General features: G+C 40.6%; 1 protein-coding gene across 5 annotated transcripts in view; it reads left to right on the forward strand.

Annotated features, from left to right (window-relative positions):
• Window positions 1-25302, forward strand: part of ARHGAP6 (Rho GTPase activating protein 6) — a 281961-nt gene that overhangs the window by 200854 nt on the left and 55805 nt on the right. For 3 of the 5 annotated variants that reach the window (XM_015887037.3, XM_015887055.3, XM_015887045.3), the window contains one exon: window positions 25073-25232. In XM_015887037.3, coding sequence (XP_015742523.2) covers window positions 25073-25232 — 160 coding nt within the window. Of the gene's footprint in view, window positions 1-13172; window positions 13721-25072; window positions 25233-25302 lie in introns of those variants that run through there. The other 2 variants (XM_015887063.3, XM_085531800.1) reach the window with 2 other exon arrangements.

The following is a 25302-nucleotide window of genomic DNA, read 5'->3' on the forward strand; positions in this document are numbered from 1 at the left end:
CCTTCCTTTCATTACCGACAACTGTTATGCTTTTCAGCATAGCAGCATAAATGGTTGTCTTCCTATCATGTGAAAGAACCTTGTTACTGTCATGTGGCCTGATGCATGAATACTGTGCCTTCAGGAGCTGAAGTGAGTTAAACATATCCTTAGGGTCATATAGCTTCTGTTTGCTAATATTTCCACAGATACATTAGGGCCACATAGAGGTCCAGCCTGAGTACTTTTGTTCCAACACAGCACTTAAAAATGTTATAAACCAACTTGTGTGAGCTGTGGTGGAGTGGAAGAAGTTGTGTAGCCTAAGGATAGTTTTCAGTATTACAGAAAAAAAGAAGAAAAAAAAATAGAAATATGATAACAATGTAATTCCACTCAAAGATTTTGTAAGACTTGCAAAAAAAAAAAAAAAAAAAAGAATAATAATAATTTGTACATATGTATGCTGAGCTGAAAAATCTTATTTAACATGTTTGACAAGGAGAGAGTACTGCTATCATGCTCCTGCAGAGCTAAGGGCTGCCAGAGGAATTTGTTGAAAGCTGAGTATACAAGAGTGGCTATAGAAAAGATATCCTGTGTATTTTGAGAGATTTACTGCTTTGGCCGTCATCAGACAGCACACATAATCTTGCATGCAACTGCTTAGACATCGTGTCCCCTGGACTATGGTGTGGGTTGGAAGGCAGGTGAAGGAAGTACTTACCACATTTTAAAGTAATTTTGGTTAACTTCAGCTTTCTTTGTTAACACAAGGTTGCTCTTCTAGAAATATTTTGCATAGCTTGGGCAGCAAAAATAAAGCACAAAATGTGATATTACCTTTTTTGTACAAGTGTGAAGAATTGACGTGACCAGTCATACACAAGAACATCTTCTTCTTTTTCATTTGGACTCACAAAGTCAAGGAGTAACACAGATCTAATACAACCCTGAAAGCCAAAGGAAAGCAAAAGAGAGATTTTTCTCTCCCCTTGCTTTATTCCTGACAGTACAGCTTCATGTCTTTTCTTATTTATGGTGTATTGCAAAGCATGAGTCACGTTCTTTGAGATGTGTAAATGTCACGACTGCAGGTGTGCCTTCCTTTCCTGCACTGAGAAATTAAACCATGTCAGGGAGCATCCTCAGGTGCTGGATTAAGATTCTGGGCATGTGGTTTTCTCCATCCTGAAGTGAAATTAAATCTCAGTCTGAGCAGGAGTGCCGTGGGACTGGGAAACCTGTGCTCACTAGCAGCCATCGTCTCAGGAGCATCTCAGGGCTGCTGAAGTTCAGCCATAGCATAACTCAGCTTGGGTGTGGACAGGCGAAAGTTACAATATCTCCATCCTTGTTATATCCTCCTTTCCTACTTTTCAAGCCATAAGAAGGATGTAGTCTCATTCTCTTAATACTATTTTGATAATGCGGTGTTCTAAACACAGGAGATCTTTTGTTTAAACCACTGCTGCATTGAAAACACACAGATAGAACATACTTCTTTCAGAATCTTATACTGACATCTCCATTGGGAAAACTTGCTGAGCGGGGAGATGTGAGACACTTCAGAGCCTCACTGTGTTTGTGTGTCACAGTGGTTGCTGCTGGGTTGTTTTACTAGGACACTGTGTCCAGGATTTAGAGAACAGATCTAGATCCAACACAGTATAAACCCACATAATAGCTTAGATGAATGTTTTTTGGCTTGTGGTGTTTGAAAATCTGTGGTGGCTTTCCAGAGAACCAATAAATTATCTGCTCTTGGATTTAGGTTATAATAAAATGTTATTGACCAGGTAGATGTCTGCTTTCTGGAGTCTGTCTTTTGTACAGAAGATATGCACTTACACAGAAGGGAGGGGCTGCAGTGCAACTGAGAGTGAAGGAGCAGATCCTGGCTATGTTTAAATGGGGACAAATACTGAGTGATTTAACAGCCTTATTGAATTCAACCCGGAATGAGCAAATAGGAGTTAGATCAAATCTGGTGGTAAGGTCAGTAGGAAACAAGCATTTTGTGTTGTTTTTTGCATTTAAAATGTGGGTCTTAAATAATGAAACAAGGTGTTTAGATAAAAACCCGTAGTAATATTCTGATTAATAATGTTTTCTTCAACATCAGCATACTGCAAGCCGACCTCTCGAGCATCTTGTTATAAAAATTGTGCTGTTTCTGCATTTATTTTGTGCGCAATTTTGTTAATTTTATGCCAGTATAATGTAAGCCTAAGCAGCTGTAGGTACACAGATCAGAGACTATTGAAAACTTTTCACGCTGCTTGTGTTAGTAAGGGCAGATAATATGTTTTGTTTTATTTGAGGGAGTTGCAAAAGCAGTGTAGTAGATCTGCCCCCAGTCATCTTTGTAGCCCTCTGCTGGGATCCCTCCAGAAGTTCCCTGTCTTTCTTGAGCCCAGAACTGGACACAGTACTGAAGATGTGGCCTCATCAGGGCAGAGCAATGGCAGAGGATTACCTCTTTTGCCCTGCTGGCCACTCTCTATTTAATGTACCTTCTTACCCCTGGGGAACACCCTAACTCCAGGCCTCCAACCAGACTCTGTACCACTGATCACAACCCACTGAACTCTGCCGGTCAGCCTTTTCTCAATCCACCTCACTGTCCACTCTCCTAAGCTTACCTATGAGGATGTTATGGTAGAAAGTGTCAGAAGCCTTGCTAACGTCAAGGTACACAATATCCACTGCTTTGTCCCCATCTCCCCAGCCAGCTGTGACATTACAGAAGGCTACCAGATTGATCAAACATGATTTCCTCTTGATTAATCCATGATGATTACTTCTGATAACCTCCTTTTCTTCCACTTACTTTCACTTCATTTCCCCTTGGTGCATTCCTAGACCTGATTTCAGTCCCGCTGTAACAGTGGAACAAGTCCAAGTCCTCCTCATGAAACTGAACAAGTATAAGTCCGTGGGGCTGGATGAACCTAGGGTTCTGAAAGAGATGGCTGTTGTGGTTACCAAGCTGCTCTCCATCATATTTGAAAAATCGTGGCTGTCTTGTGAAGTCCCCACAGACTGGAAAAAGGGAAATATTACTCCTATTTTTAAGAAAGGGAGAAAGGAAGACCTGGGGAACTACAGGCCAGTGAGCCTCACCTCTGTGTCTGGGAAGATCATGGAGCAGATCCTCCTAGACGCTGTGTTAAGGCCCATGTGAGACAAAGAGGTGATTTGAGACAGCCAGCAGATCTTGCCTGACCAAACTGGTGGCCTCTATGATTGAGTGACAGCTTTGGTGGATGGGGGAAGGGCAATGGATGTCATCTACCTGGCCTCTGCAAAGCCTTTGACATGGTCTTTCACCACATCGTTCTCTCTAAATTGGAGAGGTGTGGATTTGAAGAATGGACTGTATGATGGATTAGGAATTGGCTGGCTGGACACTGCCAAAGGGTGTTGATTAATGGTTCTATGTCAAGTCACAAGCGGTGTCCCTCAGTGGTCGGTCTTGGGACCGGTGCTCAACATCTTCATCAATGACAGACAGTGGCATTGAGTACACCTTCAGCAAGTTTGTAGACAGTACCAAGCTGAGTGGTGCCACTGATACAATGGCAGGAAGGGAAGCCATTCAGAGGGACCTTGACAGGCTGGAGAAGTGGGCCCATGAAATCCTAATGAGGGTCAGTAAGGCCAAGTGCAGGGTTCTGCAGTTGGTTTGGAGCAATCCCAGATATTTATACAAACTGAGGGAAGAACTCCTGGAAAGCAACCCTGTGGAGAGGGACTTGGGGGTCCTGGTGGATGAGAAGCTGGATATGACGAGAAGCTGGATATGAGCCAGCTATGTGCACTTGCAGCCCAGAAGACTAACTGTGTTTTGGGCTGCATTAAAAAAGGGGTGGCCAGCAGGGAGAGGGAGGTGATTGTCCCCCTCTACTCAGCACCTCTGAGGCTCCATCTGCAGTACTGCATCCAGGCCTGGGGCCCCCAGCACAGGAAGGATGTGGAGCTCTCAGAGTGGGTCCAGAGGAGGGACACTAAGATGATCAGAGGGCTCGAGAAGCTCTCCTGTGAGGAAAGGTTGAGGGAACTGGGCTTGTTTAGCTTGGAGAAGAGAAGGCTCCAGGGAGACCTCACTGTGGCCTTCCAGTACTTGAAGGGAGAATATAAACAGGAGGGGGAGTGGCTGTTTATGAGGGTGGATAGTGATAGGACTAGGAGAAATGGTTTTAAACTGAGACGGGGTGGTTTGGGTTAGATATTAGCTGGAAGTTTTTCACACAGAGCATGGTGATGCAGTGGAAAAGGTTGCCCAAGGAGGTTGTGGATCCCCATCCCTGGAGGCATTCAAGGCCAGGCTGGATGTGGCTCTGGGCAGCCTGGTCCGGTATCTGGTGACCTTACACATAGCAGGGGGGTTGAAACTGGATGATCATCGTGGTCCTCTTTTTCAACCCAGGCCATTCTATGATTCTATGATTATGGAGAGCATCAATGAGGGAAATGAAAAATGTGAAGCGCGTTCAGAGGCAAACCAAATTGAGTCATTTCTTTATTCCCACAGTTCCTGCGCTGCATGTTCCCCAGTGAACATGAAATATTGGCATAGGGCTAAATTAACTGTTAAGGTCGTGAAGACAGGCAAGCCTGCTTGTATGCACAGCCTGTATTTTAACAAACTCAAGCAATCAGAATGTCTGTAGGGACTTCCTTTATGCCATGACCAGAAGTCTCACACACCTATGTTTAACACCTCCCTCAGTACCTGTGTTGCAGAGGCAGAGAACACTTTTGTGGGGCCCCAGCAAGCCCCAGCCATGACAGCTGGATGCTGCTAGCTGGCTGAGTGGAGCAGTGCATGGGAATCCACTGTTCCTTTAAGGGAAAAGGCATTCCGCTGTACTAGGGCTTTGGCTGGAAATACAACCTTTGTTGGATCTCCACTCTCAGGCAGAGCTGTTTGTGTCTTTGCGATGCCAGTCCGTTAAAGGGGCAGTACAGTGGGATGCTTCCTTCAGTGCTGAGTGCAGCAGCGTTTATTATGTTTTTAGTCAGGTCACAAGAAGTGATGTAAAGTTAAATCAGTAGTGTGACATGATGTGGTTGAAGTGGTTAGCTAATCTGGAACGTGTCCTGCTTCTTTTCTCTCATAAGATAAATGAGCTGGGCTGGTGCCTATTCCCTCTTCTTTCCTCTTTTTTCCTGCCCCCTCCTGCCCTCTCTCTCCTGGACTTCTCAGAAACTTTTTTTGTCTGGGTAACATAAAGTGTTAAGAACTGTGTGTCTTGCACAGTCTGAAATACTTCTTACCTTCTTGACCGCGGTACAGTGAAAAAACAAGTAGGCATGTTTTATAAGGACGTCTTTAATGGGAGGCTTGACATATGGTTCCGTGAGTTATTTTCTGATTATAAGAAAATTTGAACCTGAGACACATAAACAGTAATTCATCGGTAGTTGGCATCTTATACTTTGACCTAAAGCTTAGGGCTTGGGTACAGGAGTTTTCTTTTTGCTATGCAATTGTTTGTATGAAACAGATAATCTAAGCAGAACTTGTTGATCCTCATTTGGAGCAATGCTAGAAAGCAATATTATTTAAAAACAAAGACTTTCTAGTCTGGTAGCAGTTCTTAATTAGTTTGGAGTACTGTATACAACACTTTTTCCTGACAGACATTTGAGATATACTAATTCTTGTTTTAATGTCCTTTTAAAGACTGTATATTGTTCTATTGTGTGCTTTTCTGCTTGTTCATAGAAGACTATAAGGGAAGGAAAGAGTGAAATTAATTTCCACAGAGAAGTGTTTTAGGATACTGGGCATTTTTCCACTGAACATCTCTGTGGAAATCTGGAAAAAGTATTATTTCAGTTCTCTACAAGAAAATAATGCTCTAACTGCACTTCTTTTCCCACCATCAATAAACTTGAGAAAATTCTTCTGTAATTGTTAACTAGCAGGAAACAAAAATGGAACTTGCTTTTGGAGAGAGCAGCTCGGGAGTTTATTTGTTTTTAAATAGCGCACTCTTTCAAGTGCGAACTGCGGATGGTATTTGTACATTGTCTTCTGCTTTCATATAGAAGACAGCTTTAGCATTTTGGATAAGGTGTGGGAGGAAGATGGTGTTACCTATATCATTACAACTTATGGATGTTTTCTGCATTGCATCCTTCTCTGTATAGCCTGCTGTAGCCTGAATACCTTCTGTATAGAATGGACTGTCAGTAACAAAGTCCCTAAGGGAATTAAAAAGATCTCTGGTTCTTTTCATGTTTTTGGCTATTAATGTTGGGTTTTTTTGAGAGAGGATGGTAAAAGCCAGGAAAGCTTTAATCTATTACTAGTTTTTATTGGTTTCTATTCCTCATTATTAGCTATGTAACAACACAGCACGTTACAAGTGGAAGTTTAACACATTAATGTTTCATGTCAATTTAATTGTGGCATCCAGCATTTTATGCTCTGCACTGCTGAAAAAAAAGGCATGATCCTACTTTCAGTGAAGTTACTGCAAATCTGCCATTCATCATCCTTTTCTGACAGTTCACATTCTAACAGCACTCATTGGGACAGGTTTTTTTCAAGGTAAATTTTTATAGTGCTGGAAATTCTTCCTGTAGAGTTTGGCACCAAATTGGATGAAAAACAGTAGTAGAATTAAAAATTGTGACCATCTGCAGTTTATTTTGTAATAGTGCAGTGTGTGCCCAGATCTCAGGGGAAAATAATGTTGCAGCAGTTGAACAGGGTCTGTGATCTCCTCCTTCCCAGGGATAGACTCAGCAGCTCCACCCAGCTCCGCTGCTATAAATGGCAATTGGACTGAAGGGAATTAGAGCAGGCAATGAACAGAGCAAAGGCAGGTTCATCCACAGCTGACATTTTTACTGCTGGGTATGAAGTTCCTAAAATGAAGAATGACCTTGAGTCATTTACTGCTGCTTCATTTGAGGGGAAGGCTGGGCTCTGCAAGGAGGGCTTGTTGCAGTGGAGATGCTGTTAGCCGGACCAGGCTGGAGCCACTTGGTTTAGGGATCAGAGGACGGACTGCAGCTGAGCAAACACTCTGCCTTGGGAAATGTCCTGATGAGTTTGCCAAAAAACCTGTTGTTTCATCAGGCAGCTGTGGAGATGGCTGCTGATAAGTGTGTTCATCATCTTCTTGCTGCCTGGCTGGAAAAGGTTAGAGCTCAGAGGAAATTATCAGGACTGGACAAACAAGGAAAGTGGTACTTTAGGGTGGACTTTGTTTTGTGTTGCTCTGCATCTACAATTGAGCCGCACTGTAGATGTAAACCTTTGTACTGACCACTGATTGTCAGTGAGTGGGGTGTAGAAAGGCATTTCTGGAGTTTCGTTTTTATCTCTGTAAACCAAACAGGAGAGATTCATTCTCTAAAAGGTGATGTTCCTCACCACTGGTTGGAACTAGTTATTACAGTGCCTGGGTTAGGTATGGATGCCTATACTTTGACAGGAGTCCCACTGTTGGTGTGGTCTGCCTCTGAGCTAAGCTGTCACCATTTGAAGCACTTCAGTGGCTGTAGTTGTTCCACCAAGCATAAAGGGGAAGAATTCATAAAGTTTATGAGATTCTTCAAAGATAAAGTAATTCATTATGTAATGAATGATGTATGGGTAATAGTAATAGAAGCGTTAACAACAATAATAGTGTTCATTATTTTTCTGCTGTGGGAGAAGTCGCAGAAGAGTAGCCTTAGGAGTTTCTGTTTAATGTTTATTCAGTGAAAGATTTGAATGGAGAAGTTTAATGAAAATAACCTTCTGTGGAATAATAAACAAAATTACATTTAATGGATGCTTATTTTCTCAGTATCCATCTGCAAGCACTTTTGGGTGTTGGTATCCCTCTTTATCAATGCATATCTTATATATAGGGACTATAATTTCTTAAGCCAGGGTCACGTATCTTGCTCATTGCATCACTCCTGCAAGGTACTTCCACATGACCCAAAGCTGTATTCAAAAGCACTACTGTGGCAAAAAGTGTGCAAAACATGCTTGTAGAGACATCTTTGAAGGCTAGAGCTTCATGTGTTCCTTGAATTCTGAGATTCACCTGCACTAACTTATCTCCTGGAGATAAACTCTTAAGGAAAATATCAAGTGTCATAAAGCTGACTTGTAAAAGTATTTTTAGAAGTGATAGCATTATAAACGCCTTTAAAATCAGTGTCTTCTTTTAGAAATGTACTGAGTTTTCAGCTTGGCCCCTTAAAAGCAGCTCTCATAGCTGAGGATATTTATTCTGTTCCATTTCTTGAATGGGATGCAGCTGTTGAATTCTTCAGATCTGAGTAAAGTCTTTAAAGGCTTTATTTATATTGTGTTTTTTTCTGCTCTCCTCTGGTTCTGAACAAATAGCCACAACTTTAGCTGATGGAAATTATCCTACTGTAGCATCCCCTCAGCGCAAACAGCTCTCATAGCTGGTCCCTGGGGATTCAGGGAACAAAGAGTACATCTAAAGCAATCAACTAAAATTCATCTGCAGTCTGTTAGGAGCTCCTTGCAGTGATACTGAAGTGTAGGAAGATCTATATTCCTTTGTATTTCAAAATACAGGATTATGTCTTGAGTTTCTGTTGAATAAACCTTACTTTTATTAATGAGGTGTGTAAAATATTCTCCTTTAGTTCACGAATAGGCATAATGTGGTAAGAAATGTTTAGCTCCTGTAAACCTCAAAATGAATTTTGCTTTTATCTTAACAGAAATCTTTGAGGCAGGCTGAACTGCTGATATTTTGACTTTGGTGTAGCGTGATAAAAGTTCCAAAGCGATATGCCGTACTGCTCTTTGTATGTAGGATGAGGAGCTCTTTGTATCACAACGATATGGGACCCAGCAACAAATCTAATTTTTCATGCAGTTGTTGATTTTACAAGGATATTGCAGTGAAAGCTCTTTAACTTCCTGTGTTTGCATGCCTTTTTTAGCAGGAGCCTCATCCTGTCTCTTAAAACCCATACTGATGGTTCCTTCTTTTTTTCTAAGCACTTTCCTCACTCTATAATGAAAAGTAAAAACTGAAAGAGGTTTGTGTGGATCCTTCAACTGACTAATGTGTATTTAAATTACAGGATTAATAAGGTTGATAAGAGGAGGTGAGCAGCTGCTGTGGCCACTCAACATGGGCAGATTAAAATAATTGGGTTGGGGACGTCTGTTATGTTTCCATTAAAAAATTTAAATAGGAGCAGAGAGCATTTGGCAGTCCTCAACAAAAGCTTATGAGGGGAGAGAGGAGAGCGGGTAAGGAGAGATATTGGAAATGTTTCATTCATCTAAAAATAGGCCTTCAGTCTGCCTCTGAGCTTGTTTGTTTGTCTTTCATTTGGAGACTGTAGATGGAGACCTGCCTTTTGAGCTTGAGGACCAGGCCCTTTACCATAAGCTTCATTGATGCCCTGATTTCAGAAGCAGGCTCTGGGGCTGTGTCTGTGTTGGTGTGGTTTGGTGCATGGCAGCTGCTGACATCCTCCCTGGAGGCCCTACCCTTGGTGAGGGCTGAAAGAGGCCTTTGCTGTGCCCTCTTCTCATCTACAGCTCTTTCAAGACTTAGTGTGTCATCTTCCAAAATGTGGTTTGAATCTGTAGTCCTGTGTATGTGCTGCTTTTGCCAAATGGAGATGCAAACATGCCCAAAGAAGGGAGTTTCCCTTCTGATTCAACCATGAGCAGCCAATGGCCTGCAACTGCCCCTCTGCCCAGCATCGCTGCTCATGGCGTGTAGGTTGTTAGACTTCTATCGAGGCAAAAGATGCTATACAGCTTATGTAAAAGCAGAGTTGGAAAGTGAGTTTTTCATATTCAGTGTATGTTTGACTGGCTTCAGAAGTCTTAAACAGAGATAAAACTGAATGCGCTCCTCTTGTTCTGCTCAGAGATGGCAGCAGTATGGGCATGTCTGACCAAACCCCACTATGGTAACTTTGGGGCTGGGAGTGCTCCTTTTCTCTCTCTCCATCAGTTTACCAGTGTCCCAGCAGCTCCTTACAACACTTCCTAGAAACAGAGATGGTGCTTCAAGTTCTCTCTTAATTTATGTCACGATGTAGGCTTTTATTAGATCCTAATATGACTTGTCAGAACACTTGTTATCTCTTTTGGAGTCATCAGTTCTTATAATGGCACTTAAAAGCATTAGATTAAAAAAAAAAACCAACAAATGAGTTAATATGTTAATTGATTTGTCTTGCTTTCTGCATTTTAGAGTCTGTGGGATACATGCAGACGGTCTCTAGAGCATATGGGGTGTTTTGTGGCTACTGGACCAGACAGCTCGGCTATAATTCTAAGTGCCTTGTTTGCATATGTGCCCTTCTGTGTTTTCATAGATCTTAGGAACACATCAAGCATAAAGCTAAGTGAGGTTGTTGTACTTCTGGTGCTTATTTTTCTCTCTGAATGAACTGTGTCACCAGAGCTTAGTGCATCTAACCTGCATGGCTGTGAGTGCCCAGTTTATTTCTGTGGTTCCCCAGTATAATTCAAAGGAATCCAAGAAAGACTGCAAGAGCATTTTTTGACTGCTTTCTTTGAAAGTGCAAAGATAAAGAGCTCTTCCATGTCCCCTGGAATTTATACGGCATGTAATTGATACCCCAGGTATTATGTGATGAGCTGTAAGGGACATTTGGGTCTCTGGCAGTGCAGCACTGTCCTCAGAGATGAGGAGAGGGGCCTGTCATGAGAACCCTGCTCAGGGTGGGAAAGGTAGCAGTGCATGCAAAGCACTGGAATTGCAGCTCCCATGGGACAACCCAGTGGGTTTTTGCGTGAAAACATCTTTCTTAGTTGCAAATTTCTTTGAACTTTTACACCAAGACATCAGTTTTTCCACAGAAAACATATTCTTTGTGACTTTTATTATTATTATTATTATTATTATTATTATTATTATTATTATTATTTTAAGATAGAAGCCTTATTTTCCACTAAAAAAAAAAAGAAAAAAAAAAGAGAGAGAGAGAGATTTTTGGTCAATTATATTTCTGAAGCTATTTTTGACAGTCCCATGGGACATTAGTGGCCAGCATTGGTCACTGTGTAACAAGAGATCAGCCAGAGGAATTCTCGGCTGCCTGCTAATTTAGTTCTCCTAAGCTTACCCCAGAGGGGTGTAGGTTCCTTGGAATTCTGCATAATTAAGAAGCACATTAAAAGTCACTTACAGTCTATCTGTGAATGTTGAATTTACAGTATCAGAATCGATTGATCTGTTTCTCAATTGTAGTTTAGCCCAAGGTCAGTTTTAAGTTTTAAGAATATTTTTGAGTCCTTTGGGAAGAAATTAATCCAAAGTAAACAGAATAACTTTATTTTCTTCAGTTTTTGATGATCAGTTATAATTTGAATAGCCTTTCACACAGTATCACAGTCTCGTGCGGGTTGGAAGGGACCTTAGAGATCATCAAGTCCAACCCCCAGGATTTGAGCCCCTGTGTAGCAGAGCGTCACTTCTACCACTTGCGCCACAGGGAGGTTTCGAACCCGGGTCCTCCAGTGTTGCAAAGCGGCATTCCTACCACTGCGCCACCAGGGCACACAATACACTTTCCATATACTGTGAACGTTTTGTGTTTGTAACATTACATTCTATCCTGAGTAGCAATTATATATATATATAAAATTGCCCAGGTACTCTGGTAGCTAATACAAATGTATTAATTATGTAAAAGTAATTGGTGGTGTGGTCTGTGCTCCAAAAAGGACCCTTTGTATTTTTAGTAAGAGCATTATTAGTGACTGAATAATCTGAAGAAGCCTGATTTAAAGCAGAACTCAGCATATATCACTGGACTTCTTTGTTTCTGAGCAGGAAACCTTTGCTGTCAATACATAGTTGCAATTAATATTAACCAACAGATATTTTAACAAAGTTCAAGGAACATAACCTTGTCTGGAGCTCATAAATGCGTGCAGGGAAAACCAAACTTGATTCTTCACTCCAACTTTATTTTGTGTTCCTGCAGACCACCAGAAAATATTGGGGACTTTTAGATTTATTGTTTGCAGAGCATGAAAGTGGTAGTTCCTTCTTCAAATACCTCGAATGAATGAGTTTCTGGATGAGTATATCTCCCTTTCTAGTTATGCATGCAAATTACATTATTATTTTATTATTATTTTTGTTAGAAGAAATTCAAAGAATAATAACACAAGGCATAAGGGCTGAAGAAACTTGATTCTGAAGAAAGATGTCAACTGGTGCAAATGTACAACATTATTTTGAGATGACCAGCAGGAGGCTGATCTCTGGCTACAGCATTTTGAAGAGGAGAGATAAATTTAGTTTCAGTGTATTTGGTTTGCGTTGAGATGGGAGCAAAGACACTGGCAGTGCTTGTCCGAAAGGATTATTCAGTAGGACAGCTTTTCTTTGGAAGTCTTGAATGGTGCCTTGCTCCATGGTGACACCCCTGCTGTGCTTAGCACCACTCTGTGATAGTTAAAAGAATGGAAATGAAGCTGAGGAGCTACGTGGTTTGAGGATGTCTAGACTAAGAGGTACTGAAAGTGCTGAGGTGTTTGCTTTGACTTCCGTGGTCTTTGGGTAAGTCTTACAAATTAGAGACGTGTGATGTGTGAGTGTGGTTGTAGCAGGCAGTACTGGTGGCTGCTAGGTATGTTCCAGAACATGCTTCTGACCCGAAGTTGCTGGCTGCCTCACTCAGGCAGGTCATGGCTGCTCAGCCCATCTAGATGTAGCAGTAAATAAAGCATCTGGGTAGATTGATGGGGAAAACATCACATGTTCTCCCTCACCATCTCCTGTGGCTTCTCTTCAGTGAGCAATCTGATGGAGTCCCAAGTTGAGAAACAAACTTGTCACTCTGCGTGCTTATTTGGTGAAAAGCCAGGTAGTGTGGAACTGCAATTGAAGTCATTGGTGATTCAGTGTTTGTTTTTCACAAATTGCCTACGCTTCCAGCCCACGCACTATAGATGACAGCACTGTATATGCAGACGGTGAACGTGACAGACATTATTTATGAAGCAGTGCCTTCATCAAGGTTGTGGGTTTTTTTTTTCCCCCAGTAAATTGTGTAAAATAGCCTCTTCATTGCTCTTGTCAAAGTGGTGTTATAAATATAGCTGATTTGCTTGTTTGAGCAGAAAGTTTTTAAAGGTGTTTAAAAAGGCTGCAAACTGGCTGCATGAGAAGGTCAGACAGAAAACACCAAGTGCAGTCCGCTGTGCTCCAAGGAATAGCAGCAGCTGCTTCCAGCATTCTTTCAGCTATTCCTAATAGGGAAAGCTTGTGCAGTTATAATCAGTTTTGAGTTTGTACAGCCATGTGGAAGAGGGATTTTTGAGGGGAGACATGCCCCTTCCTAACCACTCCTCATACTTGCTCAAAACATTTTCTCTGAAATAAGAAGTGGGGAAGTCAGTTGCAGCTTGCCTGCCTCTGATGCACAGGCGCTGTGTGACACGGCTCTCAGCTGTGCTGGACTCCCAGCTTTCTTCCACGCAGAGAAAACAAAGAGATCCAATTTTCCCCCTAAGATTCATGACCGTAGGAGCCTCTGGCAGACAAAGGTATATGAGGAATCATAGCTGCTTCAGCTGGTTTCTTTCTTGGACACTCAGTGCACAGTTTCAGGACAACTACATTGTTTTTACATTAAGCTTATTTTGCAAAAAGTCGTAGTTGGAGTCAACCTCGTAATTCAGATCTGTTTTGATCAAGTACTGAAGGACGCTGAAGACGCACGAGAACTTAGTTAATGGGTAAGAAAACTGATTAATCTTAAACATGATGAGGTAGAGGTAAGTGGGATGGAGAGCATGTGCTGAATGTGATGTTCATAGCGATTTCTGGGGTTTTTTTTGTTGTTGTTGTTTTGGGTTTTTTTTTTGTTTTTTTGTTTTTTTTTGGTGCTTTACTGAAGTTTGAAGAAAATAGAACAGCTTTGCCTCTGGGGAAAGCACTAGCTTTGCCTACCACTTGCCAGGCTCTGGAGCTACATCAACACATGGAGAACCTTCAAGTACTGTTGGAGACTAATTTCATTACCTTGCATGTTTTTGTAGTTAGAGGAATGAAACTGTGGAAGGAGAAGTGAAATTACTCTTTCAAAACAAACTGCATAATTAAGCAGATTTGTATTTGACTGCCTTCATCAAGTGCAGCCTTGCCTTGAAGTCTGTGATGCTTGCGACGTTTATCATGCTCTGTATTCTGCCTTTGCGAAGGCTGTAACTGAGGCAGCTGCAAGAAAACATTCTGGGGAGAGAGGCTTCTCAAAAACTGATGGGTTGACAGTTACAGCTAGATTCAGTTTGGCAAATAACAGTTTCTGTAAGCATCAGGTTTTATGGACTTGACTGCGATGTTTCTCAGTTTCTAAGTTTTGGTTAGCTGTGCTTAACTGAGTGGAGAATAAGAGCTGTTCATCTTCTGGCTCAGTCCATGAGGAGCTTGTAACGCTAGCAATTGTTTCTGTTTTTCATAACAGTGGGAACTTTATGGGCTATTTTTCCCTCTCTCTGTCCAAAATAAATGTGCTGCCTAAAAACAAAGACAGAAATTGCAGTCTTTGGCAGGCACGTGGTATGAACTTGGGGTACCTCAGGCCAGAGGGGCAGTTTACAAAATGCACCTTCCTGAGAATTGATGTTGCACCACAGTGGCTTTATTTGTGTGGATCCATTTTACATTTCTTGCTTTGGAAGCCCATATTTTTAACAAGCCTCCACCTTCATACGTAATAAAGCATCTATGTGCTTTTTAATTGTCTTTCCAGGTATATGCACTGATCCATCAGTCTGATTTGCAGCTATATGTTCACTCAGAGCAGTTTGCATAGTTCAAGTTCAACATTTCAAACTCTTGAATGTTATTTAATAGCATATCAGCAGATGCATGTGTGCAGCTGTGTTGCTTTTTTAATAAGAAATGATGCAGCAGTGCTTTTTGAATTTTCTGTACTTTCTGAACTTTTCTGTAGAGAACTGACTGTGCAGGGTCTTTGAGAGAGCAATAGGAACACCAGAATAGCTGTTGATATGAATGGGAATTTGGTATCTCGTGTATTATATATATAACAACCAAACCACCAAACACAACTCCAATAAACAGGTATAGATTGCCAGAGCATCTCAGCTGACTTGCTGGTGCAGACCTCTGCCAGAGTGCCCAACATGGGTGCTTAGTAAAGGGTAGGGTTTGTATTTGTAAACACTGTAAAAGAGTGGGGTGATTATAAAGCAAAATGAGCATAAGCCACCCAATCTAATTGCTTACTTTCTACATGTCTGAAATGTGCCTGTCCTTGCCGCCAAGGTTTACACATGCTGTGTCACTGGCACCTGTAGTGGTGTTAATAACACAAATTCATGACTCAAAGAAAATTTATGTAAGGGAAGGGCTTGTACAACATTTTTATTTCAGCATGGACTGGAAGCCGATGCAGTAGATAATTGTGCCATAATAACCTAGATAACCATAGCCATTTCTGAACTGGAAGTGGGTAGTTCACTTGCATGTGAAGACAAACTCTGTGATCAGCAATGCATGTTGAGGGCAGGCCCTGCTAGGTGTCCCCAAACCAACTTTGAGAGCCATCCATTCACTTCTTGTGCTTAGCAACCTGCTCTAGAGGGGCATAGTAGCCTCAGTTACAGGTACATAGGGAAGTGGGAGTGGATGCTGGAGCAGTCAGCAGCTTCCTGATGAGGGATGGGATGAGGATAAAAGCCTGGGTCCAGCTTGTGCTCTAATCCAGTAGGTGCAGCCTTGGTCCTGATACCTCTCTGTTTTAGCTTAACAACCAAGAGCTCTTATTCTTGTGTTTCTAAAGGCAAATATTTGGAGATGGCTTGCATTTTGTTCCCATTGGCTTGTATCAACCTCTGCACCTCTCCTTTAGGTATTAGTATGGCTTTCCAGCTGGAGCTGGCATGAAAGTAATCTGGGAGGCTGTTCTGCATGCAACAAATTGCATTTTCCTTAGACTAAGATATAATACTTACTTTCCATAAGTAATGTCAGAGTTTATAGAAAATAGTAATTTGGACCACTTGAAACAATACAAATGGGGTTTTGTATTTAATTAAAGGCTTTGCTATTATTAGTCAAATCCCAGTCCTTGGAGTCTTGACATTAATTATTTTATTTTTCTTCATAATGAGATTCTAGTTGTATGCTTGAGTCAGATAATGCAATCTCTATGTATCTTAAAAGCTCAAAATCCAGAAGGTAAACTAAAATACTTGTATATTTATAAATCTTGTATACAATACTTGGTGTGATTTTTTGAATCATCTGGAAATGATAAATGTGCTTTCTCACGCATTTCTTTCAGATAATAAGTTAGTATTTTCTTTTACTTTTTCACTGAGTATAATAGAAATAGATGCCACTCATAGTCTGTTAAAAGCATTTACCACAGTCAAATTAATTCTTGTTACTGAATCCAGAAATAGCTAACTTATGTGCTGTACTAGCTGCAGTCCCAGAAGAATCATCAAGGTTGGAAAACACCTCTAAGACCATCCAGTCCAGCCATCTACCTACCACTTTTATCTTCCACTAAGCCATGTCCCTCAGTACATCTAAATGTTTCTTGAATGCCTCCAGGGCTGGTGACTCCACCACCTCCCTTGGCAGCCCATTCCAACACCTGACCTCTCTCTCAGTGAAGAATTATTTCCTAACATCCAAGCTGAATCTCCCCTGACACAAGTTGAAATCATTCCCTCTAGTCCTGTCACTAATTACATGGGAGAGGAGCCCTATCTCCACCTCACCACATCCTCCTGTTAGGTAGTTGTAGATTCCTATATCCCCGTTTAAAACAAGCCAAAAAGCAGAAGGTCCTGTGTTCCTTATTGCTTCACAGGAGCATGGTTGTACTGCTTCAGGATTAAAAACGTTACAAATAGGACTTATGCTTATACTTGTTTAGTCTAGATTGTTTAAATGTATTTCCCATATAGTTCAGGCCTTATATTTTCATGTTTTACATCATACTCATTAGGATTAGGAGAAATCCTATCTCTAGAAGTATTCAAGAAATGTGAGTGTGACACTAAATAATATGTTTTAACTGTGGGATTTGTGGGTCTGGCTGATGGTTTACTTGATCTAGGAGACCTTTTCCAGTCTAAATGATTCCTTCTATGCTTCTATGCATATGGTATGAATGGAAGTTCTGCAGTGCACTGGTGTGTGCAGCATGTCCTCTGGCTCCCAGGTCTGCAGAATTGAGCCAAAACTGTCCTCCAGATTGAGCCCATCTACTTATTGATTTGAGACAGAGGTAAACATGGACACAGCATATGACTATTTGTTTTCCTTCCTATGTGCATGAACACTGAGCAGGAACAAGTTTGTGTTGGTAGCAGAGACTGGAACAAGGTCTATTTAAGGCAGCTTTGCCACTAAAAATAATACTCATGGAGCTATTGTGTCTGATTTGGGGTCAGCGACCATTAGCTTGCACAGTTCACATTATATCTGGTCAAGCAGGAAACTGTTCTTACACTTGAGAAATAAATTACAGCAACCTGTCAAAAAACAGTATGGGAACTGATGAAAGGGATGAATTTTATTACCTTAATCAGCACAGGCTATCCCAGATCTTTTGTGGTGAGGTGGCTGAAAACACTGTGGTTTTTTAGTATGGACATTTACTTTAGTTTCAAGCTGTATAGTTGCTGCAGCTTGTTACTGTACACATGCAACAACAGCAAAGCACAGCGTGGCTTAACTCTCTTTTATTGACAGAAATATGTTCACATGAAGACCAGTAGAACTTCAACTACATTTAGAGTGTTTTAAGATGCTCTTTTCTCCATTTTGGCTACTCCACAAAAGCATTCAGACTCTTCTGGCTCTAATTATAATGCTTCTGGATGCATTCCTCCAAACATATTGATGTCCAGTGAAGCAAGGCATCCTGAAAATCTGATCTTGGTGTTTGTTTTTTTGATGCATTTTACTGGAGATTCGTGTTCTGCATAGATAAAAGGTTTGGTACAGAGAGAATGTGCTAGGGATGAATGTTTTGCTAGGTGATACCTTTTTTACTTCAGTCACATACATTAACATTAGAAGAGGAATGAAATGTGTCTCCATTATACAAGGGTTTTTTTCTGTGTTTTTTTTTTCTTTTTCTTTTTTTTAAAGAGAATGCTATTAACTTTTCTAAACATGAAACAGTATCCTGAGGCATTTGGAAAACTTGGAGAGGTTGATCCTAGAGGAACAGGAAATATTTTCCCCTTTATTTTAACAATTTTAATACTGCCGTGAAAACACGATTATTCTTCCGCTCCCTGTTTATCCTTAGACTAAAGTTAGAAGGGCTTCTTGGTTTTTTGATTTTTTTTTTCTTCTTTCTTTCTTTCTTTCTTTCTTTCTTTCTTTCTTTCTTTCTTTCTTTCTTTCTTTCTTTCTTTCTTTCTTTCTTTCTTTCTTTCTTTCTTTCTTTCTTTCTTTCTTTCTTTCTTTCTTTCTTTCTTTCTTTCTTTCTTTCTTTCTTTCTTTCTTTCTTTCTTTCTTTCTTTCTTTCTTTCTTTCTTTCTTTCTTTTTTATACACTCCCTGATAAATGGAAATTACCGTTGTGGAATTCTGAACCATGTTTCTTTACCTGGGCACAGGCCCATGCTGTCTCACTCCATTGAATATTTCTGCTGGCGATGTGCATTCTGCCTGCTCTGTGGGGGGAATGCCCGCCTGGCAGCACTGTAGGGCTTCCTTGCTATGCACAGCACCAATCCCAAGTGTCCTGTTTTCCAGCTGACAGTCCACAGCCCTGGGAACAAGGCAGGATACAGCTCAGAATGAGGAAGTGCCTCTCCTTAGCAATGCCATGGTTTTATTAATTGCCATCAAATAGCTTTGATACCTACAGTGCTGCTTAGTGAAGTGTGATCTGTTGCCAAAACTAATAGGTTTTTTTCTTCACATGCATTATTTAGCATGCGTAAGTATAATGGAGCTTGAGATAAGCTATCTCATGCAAGACTCCAAAGTGATACACAAGATCATCAGGCTGTACCTACTCTCTTCCTAGCAGAGACATTAATAATTTTTCCACTGATGTCAAGGGGAACAGGATGTCAACCTAGATAATGACGTTAATGAAGTCAGACTTTCTTAATGAAGATTAATTGTTGGGGGCTCTGTGTTTTGTATGTCTGCCTTTGAATGCCTCAGTGTCACGCAGTAAATCTTGTGCTTCTTCATACTTAATTATGTATTTAGAGATGCCATTTTGGTAATCTGAAAGGCAGATTCTATATTCCTTTTCTCATACCAGCAGTCCCTTGGAGGTAGCTGTTCTGATGTTTGGAGAAACTGTAGCAGTCTAGGCTGCAGTGATTTGTAATGGGATCTAGTAAGGAATACACTACCTGCTTTTGGAGAATCATCTGGAGATGGGATGGCAGAAAGAATGAGGTTGTTTCTCACCCATATCATCCAGGTCTTTTCCAACTCTTGATTAATCCAGAGATGGCCTTAGTAAAGGATTAGGCATTTGTCCTTAACTGCATGTAGTGCTGGATACTTTCTGTAGTTTATTCCCACTTCCCCTTCATGCCCTGCCAGGAGCTGTGCTTTGTACCCTGGCTTTAAATGAAGGAGTTTCAATGAAAGGCTGTCAGATTCAAGCTTCTTCCTATCAACATCAATTGGAGAGAAGTGAGGAAGAGAGAGATTGTGTGTACAGACATCCAGTGCTGGGGGAATATGAACTGTCAAAATCTGAGGGTTTATGGCTGAGGAGTGTAGAAGTTATTTTAGAGAGAGTTGAAATGAATTACCAGTATAAGTGAGAGGCTTGTAAAGAAGTAACTACACACAGTTTCATGAAGCTTAGGGTAGTAATTAAGCAAACAAAATTAAGACATTTTTGCCATATTATTGCAATATAATCTTCTTGCATGTGAAATATTGAACTCCTTTACAGTGGAGATGTACCTAGCTATAAACATATGGTTAAGTATTGCTAAGGTAAGAGAAAAAACAAGGAAGCATAATTGGTTTTAATCTTAGTGGTTTCAAATGGGCTTCGGCAAAAGACTAATGAAAAGTAGACAGCTAATCTGATAATGGTATTTACCTAAATGAGTACAGTCTAAAGTCATTAACATTGACAATAATGCAGTAAGATAAAAATTGCTTTCTGCATCTTGCATTAAAATACTGTATTATCTAAAACTGCCTTGTGTGAGGGGTGTCTATTTCCTACCCTGTGCACAATCCACATTGCTCATGAAGGCTTAAAGCTCCATAGTAATCGACAGAGGTAATGGCCAGTGTGTTTGTTATCTGCATTCAGGTTTCCTTTCAGTGTTTGTCAGCCCATTTCTGTACTGTACGAAGGATAGAAGAACAAGACTTCGTTACAACACAACTGAAATACTCTGTTTCAGAGGCTCACAGGAAAGATGTAAAGCACACAAGAGTAGCTCGCAGATGCCTAGGAGTAATTTAAGAGAACAGTGTTGCTGAAGTCAAGATGTACCACACGTGTTTATTTCAGGGCCACTGGACACCCAACCCCTAAAGAAAACATTTGTAAAGATATCAGTAAAACTGCAGTCTGTATCTTGTTAAAAAGTGTTTATGACGGTGGACAAGAAATATGGGAAAAGTGGACTATTTTTCAAAGGCAGAAGATGCAGTTAATCATTCATCTCCTCTGCTGAGTCATCTGCTCTGGTATTTCAGTTACATGCCTGATAAGTGAACTGCTCAGTTCTGAGGAGGAAAGATGTTAGATGTTAATGGGAAAGCCAGAGAGAAAAATGCAAATGTGAGGGAAAAGAAGTGACTGGTTGGCAGAAGAAACTGGAAAAGGCTTTTATTCTGGTTAAGGTTTCGTAAAAGTCAATTATGAAAGCACTCTCACAATTAGCAGTTTGTGCCTATCAGGGTGATCACTTTATCCCAGAGCAATATTTCTGTTTACAGTCTTGTCTGCTGTTTATTTTCCTTCTTGCTGATGAAGGAGCCACTTACAGACCATGTTCTAATTAGTCCTACAGTCTAAACAGAGAAAAAGCTGAGTATGTATGTTTGAACACATATGCAGGGCACAGACTTCAAAAAACAAATCCCCTGACTTGGTGCTTAAAAATCTTCTGTTCCTCTTAAGCTTCTGCAAGGATGTATGTCAGGCTGTTAGTTGAACGAGGCTGATGAAGCGTGCCTCCTCAGAGAGAGAAACAGAGAATGTTCTCTTTGTCTATCCTGCCCTTTTCCTCCTTCAGTTGTCCCACATAGTACAGAATAGCTTTACGCAATTGGGATATTTCTAAGTGCACTTGTACCCCTTCCCAAAGGTATCTTGACTTTTCTGGACCTCTCCCAAGCCCAGTTGATGTTGCAGAAATTCGCTGGCTGTGTGCAAAAATTCCTCAGCGCATTAGAAGGGAGATGAAGCTTTTAAGTTACCTTTTGTCCCACAAAGCATAAGAGTCTGTGAGTAGATTAAGATGTAAAATATTGTACTTTGGCTCATAGAAGAATGATATTTGTTTGCCAAATAAAACAGAATTTTTCAAGGGAATGTTTCTGCAGCCTCTGCTTTAACAGATTAGGAGATTCCACTGGCCCTAACACATGATCTTCCAAAAATATTTCAGTTAATTACTCATGTGTTCCATTAGCATAGTAAAACCCTATGTTAATGTGACCTAGCAGAGATCTTATCAAACACATCAAGTAAGAAAGAAAAATGCCTTATGTAGTGCAGAGACTGGGCAGTGCAATTCCAAGTTCTTTACTGCTGCTTAACGAGCTGTTGTGGAATTTGAGGATGCATCCGACCATTTTTAGCCAACAAGGGCCAAGCTGGTGAGTGCCAGAGGTGTTTGGGGAGCTTACAGACCGACAGAATGAAAATCTTGGTTGAGAGGGGCAATCTTCATCTGGTATGGGACTTTCTTCTTTCTCTTGGTTGTAAACCTTTGACATATTAATTTTGATTTATTTCTATATTTTTAAAGGGAGAGATGAGATGCAGCCATAATAAGGTAAAATTAGCTTGAGTAGGATTGCTAAGCCAGTACTGAGCTGGCTGATTTGCTCGTATAAAGCAGCAGAGCTCTGCAGAGGGGCTTGCTATGGTCTCAAAAGCAGAACACTGATGCCAGTAAATGTTGTCTCTTTGAGTTAAACTTGTGTGGCTGTGTTCAACAACTGAGCTGTGGCATTGCAGTGGTGCAGCTTGCTGCCTGCAGTTACACAGCTATCTCTGAGGAGAGGCAGAGGATGCAACTACCTCCAGAATTAGGTTTGCCCATGTTGATTTTTATAAAAAAATAACAATAATTCCTGCATCTATACATAATTCCGGTTAAGGAGTATGTATTTAACTTGTATTAGTTCCTAAAAGCCCTGTATACCTCATTGGTTTTTGTGCTCTACAGGAAACAGGAGATGATCTAAAAACTTTCCAGTCTTATTAAGCTGTTACCTCACAATTCTCTATTTTTCATTCCTTCCCATTTCAAAATATAAACATCCCAGTTATGCCTACCATAATAAATGTATATCTGTGGTACTTTTGTTTATGAAAATGCTCATCTAAGAGAAATAGATAAGATAAAATCCAGAAAAATCTATCCCAAAGGCCTGTAGTTCTCTCTTTTTACCATCTTGACTGTAGAACATTTTGTACGTGAGATGTTCGTGGGGATTGAGTTGCATATTTCTGTACTTGTAAAGTTTTTTCTTCTGTATTATCATGATTGGAAAGGAATTAGTTTCTTGGTATACATCGTCTGATGGTGGATTCTGTTCTTGATCACTTTTAACTGTAAATGACAACAGCTTTTTCAAAAATGTAAACATTTACTTGCAGTTTTGCAAAACAGGTTTATATGGATCTTTCTGCTTTGGTTTCACTCAAGTTAAGCTAGTCAGCTTGGCTTACATCACCTTGCAAACCTTTCATTAGAGACTACTCAGTCTAGCTAGTTAGCAGTGGAGAAGTGGAAGAGCAACAGAAAGAAAAAGCAAAAACTAAATTCCAGTGGTCAAATCCTGGGCTTAGTGCAAGAGTTTGCATATGTGATACGCATAAATATGCATATCATAAAAAATATTGGGCGTAGTGCATTCGTTTAACATGTAGATAGAGTGTTGTTCAGGTCAAGGTGACAGCTTCATCTGTCATGATTGCCTAACGACTTGCAAAAAGTTTTTAAAATAATAAAAGCTTCTTGAGGAACTCAGACACATTTCATGGGTTACAAGAAAAGGCCTTCAATGCATTGTTCCTTTCAGCTACATTGCTAGATGGTGCTGCATATTTGTGATGTTCTTGTCTCTCATACATGTGAATGCATGTGCAGTCATAGCTATGTACAGAATCACAGAATTGTAGGGGTTGGAAGGGACCTCTAGAGATCATCGAGTCCAACCCCCCTGCAAAAGAGGCTCCCTACAGAAGACTGCACAAGTAGGCATCCAGATGGGTCTTGAATGTCTCCAGAGAAGGAGGATCCACAACCTACCTGGGCAGACTGCTCTAGTGCTCTGTCAGCTTCACTGTGAAGAAGTCCCTTCACATATTGCTGTGGAACTTAGTATGCTCCAGTTTATGGCCAATTCCCCTTGTCCCCACAGACCACTGAAAAGAGGTTGGCCATGTATCTTTAGCTCCTATGCTTAAGATACTTACTTATAAACATTAATCAGACCCCCCTCTGAGTCTTCTTTTCTTGAGGCTTAACAGACCTAGATCACTCAGCCTTTCCTCAAAGGGGAGATGCTCCAGGCCCCTTGGCCCTCCATTGAGCTCTCTCCAGGAGATCCTTGTCTTTCTTGTACGTGTGTAGATAGATAGATACATTGTTACAATATGATATGGAAACACATACATAAAGATGTTTCCATACAATAGGATGCAGAGCATCTGAATAAAGTCAGATTTTACTGATCTTCATAATGAGGAGTGCCAGCCAGTGTCAGCTGGCATCCTTTGAATCCAGAGATTGTGGGCAGAACAGATTATATGTAAGTGGTGGTGAAAAATGATCATGGAGCAAAGCATGTTGAAGTTTAAACTAAAAATAGGTACTTACAAATGAGAATGAAGTTTGTAGTGTTGAAGGGCATGCTGATGGATTTGTCTTTACACCTCAGCTGATGTAAAACAGAGTTCTTCCATTATCTGTCAAGTTATACCTACTGACATGTTTGATGTTTACTTAATACAGTTAGAGTGAAAAGCAAATTCTTCTTTTTCTTCTTGTAGGAAAATGTGTTCTCTGATTATGCTTTGATGAATACTAAAGTTCTGGTTTCAAGTTCGTTGTCAGTCTTTCAACTTCTCTCTGAACTTGTACTTCTGTTAGACTGATGATTATTTCTCTCACCTGATCTAATTACTAGCTATGAGAATGGCTTTTTATATATATCATCACATGTGGGTGATAAAACTTACAAAGCTTTTGATTTTATTTCCAAACATAATTGATACCTTACAGAGATGCAGCATATCTCATGTTCTTTTATTGTATAAATTGTAGCGCATATGTTATAATGGCTTTTCAGAAATGTAAAAGAAATTATCCTTTAGTCAATCTTGCTTTAACCACAGTCACATTGTAAGGAGTAGGATGTTTTGGAAAAGAAAATTACTCACTGAACAGCTTTGGGAAGTGGGATTAGCAAACTGGAGGAGAAAAGCATGTTATCCATGGACCTATGGATAGATCCATGTCTATATATCCACGTCTCTGACTGAATGTGCATTGAAGGGAATGAAGTGACAACGAACTACTGTACAAAAAAACTGAGCTGGGAAAAGCAGACAAGGGCTTTTTTTTTTTTTTCCCTGCTTTTTGCTTTGGGTTACTGGAATCCAAATGTTTTTGCAACAATACTTGCTTAAATGTTTTCAGGCAAAATTGACTTTGTTTTGCATGTCTGTACTCCTTTTAAGGAATGTTAGTCTTAGGAAAACAAAGATATTTGAAAGGTTAGAGAAGTCCAGGAAAATGGCCTTTTAGAAAAGAGGACGTGCATTGTTTCTCCTTGCAGTAGAAGAGATAGTTATGTTTATTAAATTGTGCATACCCTATGATGCTTCATATTTTTCCATTTGATTTCCTGTAGGGTGATTTCACTTGGAACAGCATGTCAGGGCGCAGCGTTCGGCTGAAGTCAGTTCCCGTTCAAAGTCTCTCAGAGCTGGAGCGTGCTCGGCTGCAGGAAGTGGCTTTTTATCAGCTGCAGCAGGAGTATGACCTGGGATGTCAGATTACTATCCCCAAAGGTAAGTGCATGATAAACCATCTCTGTTTAGATTGCTAAAGCCCCTCTTCATACGCCACTGACTCCATATT

This window comes from Coturnix japonica, chromosome 1 (assembly GCF_054131305.1).
Source record: "Coturnix japonica strain WE chromosome 1, WE-NBRP24, whole genome shotgun sequence".
Classification (NCBI taxonomy): domain Eukaryota; kingdom Metazoa; phylum Chordata; class Aves; order Galliformes; family Phasianidae; genus Coturnix; species Coturnix japonica.